The 17,488-nt window shown below is 49.5% G+C and overlaps 1 protein-coding gene across 2 annotated transcripts; it reads left to right on the plus strand.

Moving 5' to 3' along the window:
- The first annotated feature begins 948 nt into the window (after positions 1–948).
- Positions 949–17,060, plus strand: LOC138687532 (uncharacterized). Of its 2 annotated transcripts, XM_069795463.1 has the most exons (10): positions 949–1,416; positions 5,162–5,193; positions 5,338–5,743; positions 7,081–7,216; positions 9,585–9,673; positions 11,460–11,523; positions 12,593–12,681; positions 13,778–13,890; positions 14,352–14,508; positions 16,716–17,060. In XM_069795463.1, the coding sequence occupies exons 1-10, from the start codon at positions 1,362–1,364 to the stop codon at positions 16,865–16,867; spliced, it is 1,293 nt and encodes a 430-aa protein (XP_069651564.1). In that variant the 5' UTR covers positions 949–1,361; the 3' UTR covers positions 16,868–17,060. The 2 variants fall into 2 exon arrangements, with proteins under 2 accessions (XP_069651564.1, XP_069651554.1); XM_069795453.1 differs by having other exon boundaries at positions 951–1,416; positions 5,162–5,743.
- The last annotated feature ends 428 nt before the right edge of the window (positions 17,061–17,488 follow it).

Genomic DNA, 17,488 nt, shown 5'->3' on the forward strand with positions numbered 1-17,488 from the left:
AGACTGGCGGGTGCTTGCGTCTGCCATAGCAGGGGCTGTGCAGCTCGTGCAGGAGGCACCGCTGGGCTGCGCTGGCCGGGATTGCGTGAGAAGTTTCCCTCGTGCAACCTCCCGGCCCCTGCGGTGGCCACGCAACGTGGGGAAGCAACCACCCGTGCAGCATGGTGCTGTCAGGGCCACTACGTCTGATGCCAAACTGACCCTACCTGGGCCACTGTGAGCCAAGCTTGGGGGTTTGGGTTAGAGCGTGTTAACTGTTGGCTCACCATGGAGAGCCCTGTGGAAGCTCTTGGAGCACGAAAGACACGGGCAGCACGTGACAGTGCCTGGTCTGCTCACTGGACATGTGGCTGGGGGGGCTCTGCATGTGGAGCATCCTCAGTCCTGCATGAGTAGCCAGCCGTTCCCTGAATTTGGGGGAAGATGTGACGTACGCGAGATGTGGCATTCAGCTGTACGCAAAAGGAAATCCTCTATCGCAGTGGAGGGTCGGCAATGCTGATTACTAACCGATGGGGGCAGAGGGAAATGGGGGGGGATCTTTCAAAGCAGGGCTGCAAGGTGAGGAAACCCCAGGGACATCTGTGTCCTTGGGCAGCATGGGCACAGGCAGGAGGACCTGGCCTCGGAGCATGAACAGCAAGCAGGATAGTCATCGGATAACACGTGGAAAATGGGATGGGGCCTCGCTGGATTTAATGCCCTCACCTCCACGTCGTCATCATCAGGATTGTCAAGTTTGGTCCTGATCACAACAACTCCATGCATCACATTTGACACCTTGAGGGCAACGAGGGGGGAGTTAAACACTGATTGGGAAAGCTCTAGACTCACTAGAGGGTGAATTTTGGTTACGGCATGGTTGGTCTCAGTTAAAATGGAAGCTGCTTTGAACCATGGACTCTTCTGGGGTTATTTTTCTTCTTGTTTTTCTTGCAGGAAATCCTGGGTGTCTGAAAAATGAAATCCTTTCACTTGACGAGGTCACGGGGGGCTGGCCAGCAGCCAGGCACAGGGCTCCCAGCGCGGCTCTGCCCGTTCCTCTCTACGAGCTCGTTGCTTCCTCCAGGACGCTTCTCTTGCGTGTATTTCTGCACGCCACGAGAAGAGGCTTAGACTTGCTTTTCTGTTCAGTATTTAGTTTGTGCTACGCTTTCAGGCGGCCAGTAACGTCTTAAGACCTGTTGCAGCCTCCGAATATAAGCCCCCCCTTTGCTGGGAGGAGGTTGATTTGACCGAGCCGCATGATCGGAGTCAGGTGACAGTATTGGGCACAAAACTGGAGGAGAATAAACAGTTGGGTGTAGGAGATTAGCTGCTGATCTTGCCTTTTGACAAGCTGTGTTACTCCTCAGGGAAAAATGGGTGCGTGGCCCTCTCCTCTGCTTTGGAGCTTAACCACAGCGTGTTTAACAGGTAAGTCCTCCTGAAGCGGCGTTTCTCTTCGCTGGCTGAGCACGGAGGTGGGTAAAGCTGTAATGGGCTTGTGAAAGCACTGGGCTTCACCATCTCAGGGTGCTGCAGAAGGGCAGGGCGAGGGCAGGAAAGGATGTGAGTGTTGGAAGATAGGCAGTGTTGGAAATGGGCTGAATAAGGTAAATATAAAAACATGTTTTTACAAGAGAAAAAAAAAAAAGGAGGAAAAGTAGAGCCCTATTACTCTGCATATTGAAGATTTGCAGTGGCCTCTTCGTGGCTTTATCTTAAACCCCAAGGAACAGGATGCCCCAGTATGTTTGCTTTCTTGGGGTGTTTTGGTAACTGGGTCTTTATAAGAGAAAGAGCTTATATAAAAATGCCTGAATATTTTTGTAATCATGCCTCTACCTGCTCCTCTCCTTGTTCTTCTCATCCTTTTGTACTGCTTAGCTATCGAGAAAAAAATCTGCGTTCTTATAGTTAATATTTTTGCTATGTGGGATCTGCAAAACCTGTTGCACTTCAGATCGTGTACCTTCCAGGGCGAGTCTGGCCACGTGCAAGTGAAAGCTCCTTGGGGTGAGGTGCTGCCCTGCTCTCTTCTCACTGCGGTCCACCTGCATTCGGGGGGTCAGAGGCTGCCAGGGGCCCTGCGGCCGCCTCCATTTTTGGAGTATGAACCCATTAGCCCTGCTAGAACAATTTGCATTTTACAGAGTTCCTGTAAAAAAGGGGCAAAACCGCTCGGAGCAATTACCTGCCGAGCCTCATCTTAGGTGAATGCATCCAGGGCAGCCTGAGCACGTAACAAGGTATGAGCCGTAGTCTGGCACTCTCATGAAATTAAACGGTTTGGGGAAACTCTCCATTTCAGGAGCCAATTATTTACCTGTTGAATTCGCCGAAGATGATTATCTTCACCTAGATCTATAACTGTTGACTTGGTTGTGTTTTGTTTGGCTTGAAGGGTTAGTTTTTCAGAATGGCAGGCTGCACAGTTGTGCAAGGTGAAAGGGAAGAAAAATAAGGGAGCGTCCACCCTATTTCTGCATTTTGTGAGTTCCTGGCCAGTGTCCGTGTGCCACCCAAGTCAGCAGGGCTGCCTGCCTTGTAAGTCAGGAAGGATTAGCACTGTAGTTAAGGCTCCAGTAACCTTCCCTGACATCCTTAAGGCTCTTGGAGTGCAACATCATGCCAAGGCATCACACAAAATGACCCATCCTTGAAGTGTCCCTGGAGATACTTTTGTTGATTCACAGTGCCCCTAAAAAAATAGAAGTCTCTAGAAAGCGAAATCGCTGCTCCTTGGTATAGACAGTCTAAGTGCAGTGCAGAAGAGAAAATGCTCTGATGAAGCTAAGGTGGTTTGAGTATTGTTTTTTCACGCTTGTGATATTTTAGCTGGTAAAACAAAACGTCACCCATTTTTTACTAGATGCTCAAAACTATTTTTTTTCCAGCCTGCCTACTTCTTTTTTTTTTCTCCAGAAGTTGTTTAAATGAATTTATGAAGTACTGGCTACTGAAGGCTGTTGATGGCTACTGAAGTTTTGCAAGCAACTCTTCAATGACTATTTTAGTTACGTGTTATGAAAAGATATTTTCCATTAAAAAGAAAAAAATCCATCTTAACAATACTACCATTTAACACCAGAACCAACCAACCAATGAAAGGTTACAGAGAGGCAATATTCAACTAAAAACATACTGTTAAAAAACAACAAAACCAAACCAAAACAACAAAATTCATCCAGCTGTGTGCAGTCCAAAGTGTTTAAATCCCCTGCAGTGTCTCTGGCTGGCAGAACTGAGCAAATGCTGGGGACAGGCTGCCCTGTGGGAGATCAGACTCTGATCCCAGTGGTCCTTCTGAGAGCTTTTCCCACGAGAACCTGATGGTGCCCTTGACTTACCGCTCGTGTTTACTTTGCGATCAGTTTAATAAAACTCTGGACTGACTCGGCTCGTTGCCAGACGTGAGGAAAGAGAAGCAGACTGACTTCAGCCCTTAAGGCAGGTGAGTCAGACAAGGGGAACTGTGCATCTCGGTCCTGGGTCGAGGCATGGCCAAGGTAGCGGTGTCCTCCGTGGGTACTGCCGAGCCGCTCTCCCTGCCTAGCACCAACGCTGTTGTCTCCAGTCACTTGCATTTGGGCCTGGGGCAAACAAATATGCCACAAAATGATCACCGTTAAATTCAGCGTCTCTGTTTTGGGGGCTACAGCAAGAAAATGTGGGCAGTGGCCCAGACGGCTGGGTGCTCATCTGCTGCTTTACTCAAGAGTTACAGAAAGATGGGTTTTTGCAGGCAGTGGAGTACAAAGCAGGCAGTATGGAGTAGGAGGGAGCACTCCCAGCCAGCTCTCTCCATGTGATCGCAACTTTCTATGGACTCTTTTATTCAGTGTCCTGATCTTGCTGTAGAAATTTAACTAGAGTTACTAGTCAGCATGGTCTGCATATTGTTGTTGTTCATACCGTGGCGGTGCTAAGCACTGGTACCCATGGTGCCCAGCCTCGCGTGGTGTAGCCAAAATTGAGAGAGAAGTCAAAGGCTGGGGGAAAAGCGGGCTTGGGAAAAAGCCTGCAGGGACCCGTGGGTCTGCGGCCGCCTGGCACTTGTGCTGTCGCCATTCCCAGCTTCTCATCCTCCTCCTGTCCTTCCTCATCCACGTCCCGCCGTCGGGTGTCAGCTGCGCTCTTTGGGCTCCTTAAAACCCATAAAGGGACTTCTTAAAATAGTCCTTTCGCTTTCCATGCCAATGGCCAGTTGATTTTGGCAGGCCCTCTTGCTGTGATGGCTTAGCAGATGTGTGATGGTTGGAAGAGCGTGTAAACACCACGTTATCAGCCACAGTTGCATACTGATGCTGTAAGAAGTTTTCAGAAGCTGCAGTTATTTTAGAGTAAATCCCTGCCCTGCCTTTCTGACCCAAGCTGCTGCGGCAGGAGCTGGCTCTTTTGCTTTTGCTTTGCTTCCTTTGCTTAGTACCACACTGCTAAATTAAAACCAACTAGCTACTTTTCGTGTTTAGTTTTACCGGTGTCACCCGTGTTCAGACTGGAAGACAACCCCTGTGCTTGTGTGCAGAGAGATGGCTTTCATCAGCAGGCAATGTTTCAGTCCACTACATATCGCAGCAGAACGACTTGAACTGCAGTAATACCCCTTTTCCCTGAAGATTACAGCTGTCTCTGCTCTGATGGGGAGATTTCAGAATCAAAGGAAGTCTTGGCCTGCAGGTTCCGTTCTGGTTACTGGATGTATCTTCAGAACAGCTTAAAAAAAAATCCCAAATCTATGACTTTTCTTTGCTGATCCCTTTAACGGAGATGGGATAAAACAGCCAGCTACTTGACAAGCATCTTAAATCAGGTTGTTGTGAGATCTCAGGGTAAACCGTCTCAAGAAGCTGTCGCTGACAAAATTGAGTGTTTCAGGCAATTCTCACACCCTTTTATCTAGGAGAGTCAGACCTCCTGGACCTTGGCATCTACTGAGTTGTGGCCTTGTGAACCTGCTTATTTCCTTGATAAGTCTCTTGTGTGCCAGGGATGCTCAGATGCTGCCAACGTTCGCCTCCTTGCTTCTGTATTGCTCTGTAGTGGAACATAGCAGGAGGGAGTTTCTGGACATCAAACAAGGATACACAGGTTAAGCAGTTGATAAAGACCTAATGGGAAGCCTCCGTTAAAGGGAGAACAATAATTTGGCCACTAATGATGTTTTTTCTTCTCTTAGGTATTGCTCTAGGTCAGACAACCACCACCCAGGTCCCCATTGCATCAACCCCAGCACCTCCCAGTGCAACCACCACCCAGGTCCCCATTGCATCAACCCCAGCACCTCCCAGTGCAACCACCACCCAGGTCCCCATTGCATCAACCCCAGCACCTCCCAGTGCAACCACCACCCAGGTCCCCATTGCATCAACCCCAGCACCTCCCAGTGCAACCACTACCGCCGCTTCTGCTCCCCCGACTGCCGCCGCAACGCTCTCAGCTGGAGCGGTGTCAACCACCGCAAACCTTGCCGCGTCCACAGCAGCGCCGTCTGCCGATCCAAGCACAAAAACCCCCGCTCAGACTCTGCCCACCACCACAGACGTGACCGTCCTCGCCTCTGGCAGCACGGCCGCCTCTCAAGCGTCTACAGGAGCGGTGGCCGCATCCACTGGCGCCCCAGCATCCCCTTCAGGCGTGACCACGTCTCCTGGGGTCCCATCAGGAGCTCCGTTCCTCACCACCGCCAAGCCCTCAAACTGCAGCGGGGTGAACGTGACAGCCTGTGCCCGCTGCTCCCCGGGGACGTTTCCCAACGAAGGTAAGAAGAGTCCCTGCTCGCCCCGGCTCTCGTGTTAGGTGGAAAAGTGACTTGTCGAGGGAGGTGAAACCAGCACACGTTCTCATGTTCGAGGCTCGGACGGGCAGCAGGAGCGGGAGTTAATTCGTTGCACCTTTCTGAAGTTAAAGGCTTGGCCTTTGCTGGCCTAGTGCTGTGTATTGGACTTCCCGAGGCTTCCCCAGTAGGATAAAGCAGCAGTAGGGTTGTGGCACAAAGCGTAACACAAGTGCAACCCGATTTATTGGCAGGAGGTTTTTTTGAGGTACACTGACAAATAAAAGGACAGCTTCCAACTATCTGTCTCGAATGTTTGAAAGAGAATCTCTGCTATAGAAACAACCTTTTCAGTTGGGCTTGAAAAACTACTCGATCAACCTCTGTCGCGGTAAGGAGGGCATAATATTACCTTTCCCAGAAGTTATTTATGTTGTAACATGGCTGCTTTTGGTTTGGGTTTTGGTGTTTTGTTTTTTTTTATAAACACCACTATCCCACCCCCTAAAAAATCCCTAATAAAAAAAAATCCCTAAAACACAAGCCATGTACTTTTTGCTTACTCCCCTCACTGCAGGGCACTTTTAAAAAGAAGAATAAGCAGCTTTGATGCTTCAGGGTAAATCTGCAGAGGACAGGATGTAATTCCCACCTCCCTCGTGTGCAGGATGTTCACCCACAGGGTCTTCTCCTCTTGCCTGTGCCTGGTTGCTGCAGCACCAAGGACTGGTTCCTGCAAGCAGTGGGATGGCAGGTCTGATGTGTGCAGCTACAGCAAATCCCACATACTTACTCTGCGTAGCTCGGATTTGTTTTGTGGAGCAGAGAGGGCTAGAGCTTGTGTCTAGTGGGAATGCCACAGTACCCATGCTCAAAGAAAAGCTGTTGCTGCTTAAGGCAGGTCCTCTGCTCTGGGGTTTTACTTTTCAGTTCTGCTTCCTGTAAGCCTAAATTATCAGTAATCCAAAGGAGTATGTTGGGTCTTTTTTTCTTTTTTGTGTGTCGGAGGGAAAACAAGGAAAATCCTCCTGGCCCCTCAAATTAAAAGAGAAAAAAGCAGTCATCTTAATTACCAGAAATCCACATTGATAGACTTGAGACCTTAGATCATCTTATGGCGGTTCTTCAGCTTGCTAACCGTGCACAGCAGCATAATTAGCATTAATATTACAGTTTCTACCCTTTGAGACTGTCTTGCTGGAGGGATTGCATCCGAACACTTCTGCATTCGTGGCAGTGACCTGTCCTGATGAGCACAGTGGTTTAAGTCAAGTCTTGCAATCCCGATCCTGACTTTTTTTTTTTTTGTTGTTCCAATTTAGGCACCTTGAGCTGCTTGTGCTGTGCGGGGGGCTCGTGCACAGCCCCTGGTGCCTGCACCTCCTGCCCGCTGGGCCACTACCAGCCGGAAAGTGGGCAACCGTCGTGCCTGCCTTGTGCGCAGGGGCATTATGCCAAGTAAGTGACTGAGCCCCTGGGTATGGGGTGGTGGATGCTCTTCCTCAAAACGCTTCCCAGCCGGCAAAACCTCCTCCTTTGGGCTATAGAAAAAGTGCTGCCGGGGTTGTTTCTCAGTGGGAAATGTAGGGTTTTGCCTCCCCAGGGGAAAGGGCAGCTCAGGGCTCGCTGTCCCAGCACCCACCCATGGTGCAAAACACTCAGGGGCGGCAGCAGCGAGAGGCCGTGTGCTCCCTGGCTTCTTGCGGGGCTTTGTGGCAAATTGGGTCAGGGAGCTCTTTCACTGCAAAGCCGAAATAGCTCTGTGCCTGCTAAACTAGCCTACAAACAGTCCAGCCTCTGGAGAAAGACCCAGACTGCCTTTGGTCTGCACTTCAGACGAGTTTCCCATGGGGCAGGCGGAGGTGTGAAGGTGTGTGCCTCTTCTGCACTGCTAAATTCTTCTCACCAGGAAACCTTGCTGTGGATATCCTTGTGCCGAGGGCTTCCAGGTGGCAGCTCCAGCTCCCTGTGGGCTGCCCCCCCCCCTTTTTTTTTTTTTTTCTTTTTAATCCCATGGTCTTTTGTATGTATTAGGAGGGAACAGGGCTTCTTTTGTGACAGGGGGACACTTGGGAGTGAGGTGTGGGTTCATCTCCTCAGCTTTTCTCTAGGATATCTCTGGCCAACTGGGTTCATCTCTGTGCTTTGCCCAATTACTTTCTCAATCCCTCTTTTGTTGCCTCCAAGGGATCTCATTACATTTAAGTCGCTGGCATCTAAAGCAATATACTTAGCTGATACAGCGTGGAAAAGCGAACAAGACATCCCAGCCAGAAGCCCAGCCTTACAATTTCACCAGGCTGCCTCATCCCGGGGACGCTGCACAAGTGTCCTCCGGCGGTGGGGACACACGCGTGTGCCACTCTCACCATTTCCCACTGGGTTTTTCCCTTGCTGTATCCAACGTGGGCTTTGTCCCTCGGGTGGCTGCAAGGACAGGAGGGGTGGCGAGAGCTTCCCAGGACCGTGTCCCTCGCAGAGCGGCTCCGTTTGGACCAGCCTGGGGAGAAGGGAAAAAAAACCCGGCCGCAAAGAAGGTTTTGTTTGCAGCAGCCCCTGAATTTGAGGGGCTGCCGGCTGCTTCTTCCATGCTCCCCCCTTGCTGTTTGTGCTGTGAGGACCTGCCTTGCCTTATTTACCCCTACAAGGACTTTAAAAAAAGATCGGGAGCAGTCTCCAGGGCACCACACAAATGCTGCTGTTGGGATGTCGGAGAGGGCAACGCAAAGCCGGGTACCAGCAAGAGCCAGCGAACAGCGGCTGGTTTACGTCCGCGTGCTGCAGGGGGGGACCAGAAGAAGGGGGGGGTCCGGCGGGAGCAGCGTGTGCATGGCCATCTCCGTGGCAGCTGCCCAGGCCCCAGGGCTCTGATGGGATCATTTAAGATTTTTGTGGTATTTGGAGAATCCATCATACCCTGAGCTTTGAGCGGCTCTGGCTGGCGCAGGCCCTGTATTGGTTTGTTTTAAGCAAAGCTTTTGCTACGTTTCCAATTGATTTTTATTTTTTTTTCCACAAATCTTGCTCAGCCCTGAGGTTTCCAGAGGAATTACAGAGTGTGTCCTTGTTTTCCTCCAAATCATCCCCAAGTATGTTAACAAATTCTTATGCCCACATGCTTGTTGTTGGGGATTTGGCTCTGTTGGCGATGAATGCAATAGCTTTCCTTTTTCTGTGCCTTTCCCTCTTTTCCTCTCCCTCCTCCTGGAGGTCTAACATATTACATCCCCTTTCCCACAGTCCCAGTTATTTAAGGTCAGGACTCTCACACATCAGTGCCTGTGGTTTAGCTCCTTTTTTCGACTCCTAAGTGACCTGACTTTCAACAATGGAGCAGCTCCTTTTAAAATTACTGATGGATGCTGAACATCAAACACCTCTCCAATTCAATTCAATTTCCAAGTGTGGATTTAAAAGCCTGACTTGTAGCCAGGCTTATTGGTTTAAACACATTTTTCAAGACCCAGATTTCAGACTCAGAAACCTGTCCATTTCCATGTAGCCCACAGGCACAGGATAGCTTTAGTGTTAACCATAGAATCATTTAGGTTGGAAAAGACCTTTAAGATCATTGAGTCCAACCGTAAACCTAACACTGCCAAGTCCACTAGAGTTCCGTAATAACACAGAAATTCTATTTTTTTCACTGGACCCTTAACATTCAGGTGAGTTCATGTTGTTTTTCTGCCTGAACTCCTTCACTAAAAAGTCTAGAAATAGCATAATTATAATGAAACAAAGAGTTGTGCTCTGCCCCCTCCTCTTAAAGCCGGTAGAGGCTCGGGTGACCTAAAACAGCACCCACCTCTGCTCCCTTCTCTCCTAGCTTCACAAGGAGCACCACATGCCTTCCCTGCCCGCCTGGCCATTACGCTAATGAATCTGGGGCTGCAGTCTGCAGAGCATGTGAGAAAGGTAGGTTTTGATTTGTATTCAACCCAAATGCATTTTCATCAGGCTATGCGATGCTTTTTCCCATGGCCAGATGAAATTACCAGGTAACTTAAAAGCACCGAAGAGTAAACAGGTTATTTTGTTCAGGCTAAAAATAGAATAGCAGATCTCTTCCCACTCTGTTATTGACATTTTTATTAAAATGAAAAGAACAGATCTCCGAGTCACGCTTCTGTTTGCAACAAGCTAATACTAACACTGCAATCAAAGCCTTTTCCAGAAAGTCAGGAAAGAAGGTTTATGAAATTCAGTTATAGCACAAGGGGGAGGATGGTGTCAGGAAAATAAAGTATTCCCCTATTTTTAATGGTAAAAATGAGTCTAAACCATCCTTGTTTTCAGTTAGACAGTCGTCTGCAGCCTGAATATTAAGTGTAATACTCTCCTCGTTCCCCAGACATTAAAAACTGGGTTTTCAGGGAGCTACTTTGCACCTGGCTAATGCAATATAAGCCTAGTACAATGTGTTCACAGACAGTGTAACATGTTCAAAACAGACTAGCATTTACTTATGCAAAAACCTAATTAACACATGCAACGCAGCAACTATTCCGTACACAAATTAAGTGCTCCTCATACGTGCACAACTGTTCTTTTGAAAATCCGCCCACCAAACTGTTTGGCTGGTCCCTAAATCTTGGCTATCACTTGCTAAGTTTGGGAGGAAAAAAGTCTAACTGGTGACAGCGCTGCAGCATGTCGCTCCCTTTACTGAGCAAATTTGAACACCGTGTTAGACCACAGAGGAGTCTGTGGGGGTGGCCCTTAAATCACGCAATTATAAATCTAAAAAGTTCCTTTTTCCTTGCAGGGAGGGGGAGGTTGTTTTGTTTTCATCCTGCTCTGCCGCAGCCTCTGCTGCCCGTTGCAAATCTCGGCCGGTTTGAAGGGCGTAAGGCAGATCTTACCCACACTGCTTCCAGCTCCTCTCTGAACACAGGCACCGTAATTCTGTCCCACGCGGACCCACGGCAGTGCCCAGTGTCGTGCATCCTCAGGCACCTTCCCAAAACCACCTGAACTCCCAAGTGTTGTTCTCCTGCCTTTAGAGGCTCCTGTTGGGGTGGTGGGGACTCGCAAGCCGGGTCCTGCCTGTCCCCCTGCCCACACCGTGGGCATCTCAGGGCGTTTTGCTCCTTGTTGTGCTTTGGGGAAGGGTCTGCACGTGTCCTCCTGCCCTTCGTGGTCGTGGCGGTGCAGGGAGGGAGAGCGGACAGCAGATTGCTGTTGTCGGAGCCGTCCTGGTTGGCGGGTCTTGTGTCCTTCCCTTTGGGGGAAGGAGATGGACCCCAGAATTAATTCCTGGGGTGGGGGAACCCCAGGAGGGGCTGGGGGTGACCGACGGGGTTTCCCCTGGCCAGAGACCTGCTCCAGCTGAATAACCCAGGAGTCAGCACTAGGATCACCTATTTCAGCTTCATTCCAGTTCAACCCGTTGTGCTGGGAAGGTTGACGTGTCTCTCTGTCACCCTGGCAGGATTTTGGATGCGAGAGTGACACCAGGGAAATCTGCCTGAGCGCCCCACGCTTCCCTCAGCATGGCAGAGGTCATTAGGAAACTTTTATTGCTCTTTCAAGGCTTTTGACAAGTAGAAAACAAACATCCTGAATTAGCCCATGAAATGCCACCTGAAGCGTGTTGTGGAGAGTTGATTTGGTTGTTTGTAAAGAGATGAGTAAATATACAATGATGTGGGGCAGTGACAGTGGAGGAAAGATCCTGAAGCCTTGCTCTTCTTTCTTTCAGGCTATTTTAGCTCCAAGCAAAAAGCAGCTTTTTGTGTGCCTTGCCTGCCTGGATCGTTCTGCAAGTAAGACGTCTACTTGTGATGCTGGCCGTCAGGCAGACGGGGAGGGGTGGTTTTCTTTTAGCCGCAGAGCTAGAAGACCCAATGTAGCGGCCAGAGGCAAGTCACCTGCCATTTCAGCTGTAGGGACGTTGGTGCTGAGCCCTGGCGAGAGAGGGATGGTATGGTGGAGGGGAGGATCCTGGCGGGATGTGGAGGTACCCTGGGATGAGGTGGGAAGAGCATCAGCTCGCAGCCCACCTCTGCCATCCCCTCTTGCCGACGTCGCGGCGTTGCACGCCGCTGATAAACAGATGCCGGCACAGGGATCGAGCTGAGCATTGCTCCGTGTTTTGTAGAGTTAAGCTGAGCTGACGGTTTGTTTATCCCGAGTTGAGATGTGCGGAAAGCAGTAGCTAAACTTCCCTGGCTGAGCTGTCACCTCCGGGGTGGGAGAGAGGGCCTGGGAGAGGTGCTGGGGGGGTACCTTGTGATGGGCTCTGCACCCTGCCGTGTAGGGATGCCTGCACGGAGGTTGTGGGGTTTATATCCAAAGCCGGTGAATTGGCATGTGTACTCGCCTTCCTTCCGACCTCGCCTTGAGGCTTGTTAGTCCCACGTTATGCAGCAGATCTCTGCTGAACCTTGATTAAATTGCAACAAGACTGGACCCAGGACTTACCGGCTGTACCGCAGGTGTTTCTCTCGACTCCCTTCAGCACCCGTTGACCGGTTCCAGCCAAGTTTGTTAAGGAACAGTGACTTCTGGGATAGCTAGTTCCAACGAGTTTCATGCAAATAAGCAAAGAGAGGACAGAAATGCCATCACATGCCCAGCCCCAATCAGACATGTGAGAAACCACACTCGAGAGAGACACAGTGAATACCCACCAAATGGCAAAAGCTTTGTTTCTGGTAGACCCTGGAGACTTCAGTCTGTGCATACGTGGGAGAGCTGCCTTTTGGTGGGCTGGGCTGGTGTCCTGGTTTCGGCTGGGATAGCGTTTATTTTCTTTCCAGAAGCTGGTATAGTGTTGTGTTTTGGATTTAGTGCTTGTCCTACAGCGTTGTCTGCCTTCTCTCCCTTCCCCAGCACCACCGCCTGCACGGCGTGTCTGCCTTGCCCTGGGGGGCAAGAGTCTCTTCAGGAGGGTTCGGAGGAGTGCGTGCCCTGCCTGCCAGGTAAATTCTGCAGCGGAGGGGGGGTCAGCGATAGCCCAGCTGGGAACACACGGCTTCAGCACCAGAAGGAATGATTCATTCCTGAGACTCGTCTCATCTGATCCAGAGGATGCCGCTCCCTGCCAGCACGAATGCCCTGGCTGACATCTGCAGAGCAAACCATCGCCCTCACCGTGATGGGAAGGTGCTGGGGGTTTTTGGCCCTTCCTAGTTTGCTAGGACCTGCTGTTGGAGGCTGTGCCTATGCCATACCTTCTTGCCAGCATGGTTAATGGCTTGGAGGAAGGCTGGTCACCTGCATGCCAGGGCTGCCGAAAGCCGTGGCTAGACACGGTTCTAGCAAAAAAGCATCTCCATCAGTGGTGGTTGCTTTGCTGATGAAACCACAGACTGACGAGCAGAGGCAGGGGATGCTCTGTACCTGGCAAGAGTTAGCCTGAAGCAAAAGGGACAGTCATGAGGGGAAGCGAGGAAAAGACTCTGCTCCTTGCATTGCTGTCTTAAATAACATCAGACTGCAGTGGGTGAGTCAGTGGGAAGGCAGAGCGCTCCAGCCACCCCCGCAACCATCGCTGGCGAGACTCCTCTCCGGAGACAGCACCAGGGATTTCTTGGAGTCAAGTTGCATTTTAAACATACAGAAAAGAATTTACCACTTCGAGACCTGGGACTTCTTTGGCCCATCATTCCCACAAAGCTTAGGAAAGTGAGCCGTGCTTTAAACTTTGCTCAGCAAGTTTCAAGCAGCTGGAAAAGGTGTTTGAATTCAGAATTAGAGAGGATGAAATGCTGCTGACCTCTGGCTCCAACCTTCTCTCTGCTTTAAAGCCAGAGCTCACTACTAAACCCATCTCCCACCACACTCCTACTCGTACTTCTGTTTGCCAAGATCTAACCCCAGATATCCTGTAGTCCCTCTGTCCTGCCCCTCTGCCATGGAGCAAGGACCAAAGTCCAGGGTCAGCTTTTGTTATGCACATGAAGTATTTAATGGTCTTTCTCCTTGTGGCTTTGAAAGCTGAATCATCCCTATGCGATTGCAAAGACCCCGGAGTCTAGTGCCAGATCTTAATTTTGTGCTTATTTGCTATTTTAGGTATGTTCAAAGGTCCCAGTGACAACAAATGCAAGCTCTGCAGGACAGGAGAATACCAATTACAGCGGGGCAAGGAGAGCTGTGACCTGTGCCCAGAAAATCACTACTGCCCTGTGAGTCTCCATCAGCTGGTTTGACAGCCTGGATTAACAAATATAGCTGTCTCATGACAAGCTACATACGCTTCAATTAACACCATTTTTATCTGAGCTTCTTTCCTTTTCTTAAACATAGAGCTCTGATGGAGGGAGATGGTTAAAGTTACGACACCAGGAGCCTGGGGAGCTTCAGCCTTGGAGCTGCCCAGTCTCACTGGGCCGTCAGAGGATGGGGTGTCCATTAATGAGGGGGTTTGATATATGGACATGGTGTATAATGACACCATCTGCTCTTCACCCTCCTCTGAGCAACACCATAGGGGCAGACAGGCTGAATTTAATGATGGCAGCTTCACTTCTTGGTTATTTTTCTTCTGTTTTTTTTTGATGCTGAAGTGTCACCTCCCTTTGCACTAGTTGCCTTCTGCAGTCCTCCCCCCATTTGCTGGTGCTGAGTTACTTCTTCTCTTGGGCAGAGCCCAGATGTGAACCCGGTCAAGTGCCCTCCTGATGCCTTCTGCCCGGCGGGCAGCGCTGAGCCGGTGTACTGCATGGAGGCCTTTCTTTACAAGGTGGGGGATTCCTGCCAGCTGACTCCCCTGATGGTCATTCTCCTGGCCGTCCTCTCAGCAGGTAAGTGTCGGTCTTCTCTGGTAAAACTAGACACCCCTCTGCAGCTGGGCGCCTTCACGTTATGCCAACAGCCTTCTCTGGATGGTGTGTTTTATGTTCCTGGAAAGCTGGTTTTCTAATAAAGGTCTTTCTGGCTGCTTTCAATGCAAATCACAATCCATTCCCCATTTGTAATTAGGGATACTGCTGTATTTGCTCTGACAGAAGGCTACTGTAATGCTGAATGTTTGTTGTTCGTCCTTGGGAAGCAGGTGTGCGTATGGACCCCCAAACAGGAATTTCTTGGCTGCTGAAAAGTAGGAAAAAGGACAATTTCCTTTTGATATGAGACTGCAAGTTTCCTAAAAGCATTTCCCCCCTGTAACTCTTGCCGCAGCAGCCAGCAGGACAGGGTGCTGTCGGCTTGTGCAGTGTTGGCTGTATCGATGCTGTAGTGCACCTTGTAGCCAACAGAATAAAAGACAACCAGCACCTACTATGTGGAGCATCCTTCATCCCAGATGCTGCCTGCTGTAATTAGCTCGTTAGGGCAAGCCAATGGGTGGGTCAGCTTTGCCACCTGGAAGCTACACTGTGCATACTCATTCCAAAACAATGAACGTGCATTTGTAGTCTTGGCAAAGGGAAAAATAAGAGTTCTGTAGCTTTCAGACGAAGTTTGGAGTAGGTTTAATCAGAGATAACAGTTATGATGCAAACGAGCAACTGTTACTGCTATGGATTGCAAAGAAGGCAGACGAGCAAGGTGGGAGGAGGGACTCGTCTCCTGCGCGCAGGCAGATGAACAGAAACCCCACGGTAAGTGCCACTTCTGCTACCAGCTCTCTCGGACGCAGGATTTTCATCTCTAAGTCACAGAGATAACTCAGTCATCAGAGGATAAGGAATTTTAGCCTCAGATCCCCGGGTTTCTGTGTTTTAAGCACAACAGTTAGTTACATGCCTCCTTGAAGACCCATTCTCCAGTCCGGCTCACTGTTGTTAAAAGGCAGAGGGGAGATAAAAATAGATGCGTTGGTCCCCGCAACGAACCAGAGAGAGCAAAGCTGCTTCTCCAACAACAAAGCAGGGCCAGTTGTTCCCATGAAACTCCTCTCTCGGCACCTGAGGGCTCCAGGGATGCACGGGAGGGGAAAAGGGCAGCAGGGGCTGGAGGAGCCGCAGCTCTGGCAGGGCTGGTTGGCGGCTTGTCCCAGAGGGATGAAGGGTCCTGGTGGGAGCGGACGAGGGTTGTTCTCACAAGCTGTGGCTTGGAACCGCATGAAAGCTCCTCCGCTGGCCCGTATCCCCTTGTGCCAGGCTGTAGGCCAAAAATCTGCCAAAACAGATGCCATCCGAAGCGGGTATTAATTAGAAAAAAGTAGATTAAAATGAAGTGTACGAAAAGCCTGTCCACACAGGGACAACAACGGCCCATTAGCCAGCATTTCTGATAAAACAAGACTGGGGGCCACAGAACAGCATTCCTCGGTGAAGTCCTGCCTGTCACAGAGCTTGCTACGAAGAGGGGTAAAGGAAAACGGCCCACACGGGAACCTGCGAGTATTTCACGGCTGGTCTAACAGATCAACTGTTTACCATGAGACTGTCTGCTCATGCAACCTAAATTTGGATGTATTTGTCTGGCCATATTGCATCACAGCGACAGATTTGTGCTCTTCTGTTAAGATCAATTTTCCCTGATTACGCTTCTGCCAGAAACAAACAAACAGAATGTCGCAGTCCTTGATATTTGCCAATTATTTCCATGTCTATGCCCAACCTAAAAGTAATTTTTCCTGACAGCCCTGATCTCAGTCTAGACTCAAAGTTAACCTAGGTCAGTTACTTCTTGTGCTTCAGTGTAAAAGCTGCACAGAGCAAACTCGTTGCTCAACAAGAACCTTCAGTGGGGTCTGCAATGGATAAGATGCCAAGTGGAAAATAATAGTTCCACAGAGCAGAGAGTAAATGCGAGTAGGAAAGCGAGTTACTGAATTATTTCATTAAAACCTGCTGTTATTCTCCACAGCTTCCAGAGTAAAGTTGAAAGGCTGCAGTATTTATTATTATAGCTAGCCAAACCTTTTTTGTGTGCAGAGTATGTCGAATAAAAAAACCCCCTTATTTTACCAGAAGAGAACACTTCAATTGGGAAGCTCTAGAGCAAACAGCACCTGATACTTTACCTTCCCATCTGAAAATAACTACCCTTCCTTACCTTCCAGGTGGAATCCTTGCTGTCTTTCTAATAATTCTGAGAAGAAGGCAAGAATATAGCAAGAAATCGCTAAAGTCTCTATTGCTCCCCAGAGGCTCAGGACGACACACAACTTACGGGGGGACCGAACACACAGAACCAGTCTATGCTGGCTGGTAGCACAGGACACGCTATCAGAAAGCACCCTCTTCTTTTTCCTCTGTGTGTGTATGGGGAGAATGTTTAACCATGAGCATCCTATTTCTGTATAGCTGAAATAAGTGCTGAGAATTTAAACTCAATTTTTGAGCTGTGGCTACTTGTGCTAACCAACCCAGCTACTTGTTGTACTAAAATGGACTGATGGAAAAAGTCTTCCCTTTTCAATTCCTGGCTTCATTTGCAAGTAAATACTTTTCTCCTTTCCTCAGGGGGAAAAAAAAAAAAAAAAAGACACCAGCAAACAATTAACGTGCCTCTCCATTTCAACAGTCAGCTCAACAAACTGAGGATTGACGACTGCTCCAGTTAGTGAGGTTCCTGTGATATGACCGTCACTTCCACCTGAGCAGGAACTAACATGAATGTGTGTCCTTTTAAGACTATGCCTTCCCCGCACTCTCTTCTCAAAACTTTACCATTACTTTAAGTAAGGGTAAGTCAAGGGAAGGGATCCCAAAGCTTTCCCCTTCCTCTCAGCTGTGGGAAAACACGTGCAACTAAAATAATGGTTGATTCCTGGACAAATACGTCCCTTTTGCTTCCTGCTCTAAGGTGGTGCTTCATACTAGAGCTACAAAA

This window comes from Haliaeetus albicilla, chromosome 1, assembly GCF_947461875.1.
Source record: "Haliaeetus albicilla chromosome 1, bHalAlb1.1, whole genome shotgun sequence".
Classification (NCBI taxonomy): domain Eukaryota; kingdom Metazoa; phylum Chordata; class Aves; order Accipitriformes; family Accipitridae; genus Haliaeetus; species Haliaeetus albicilla.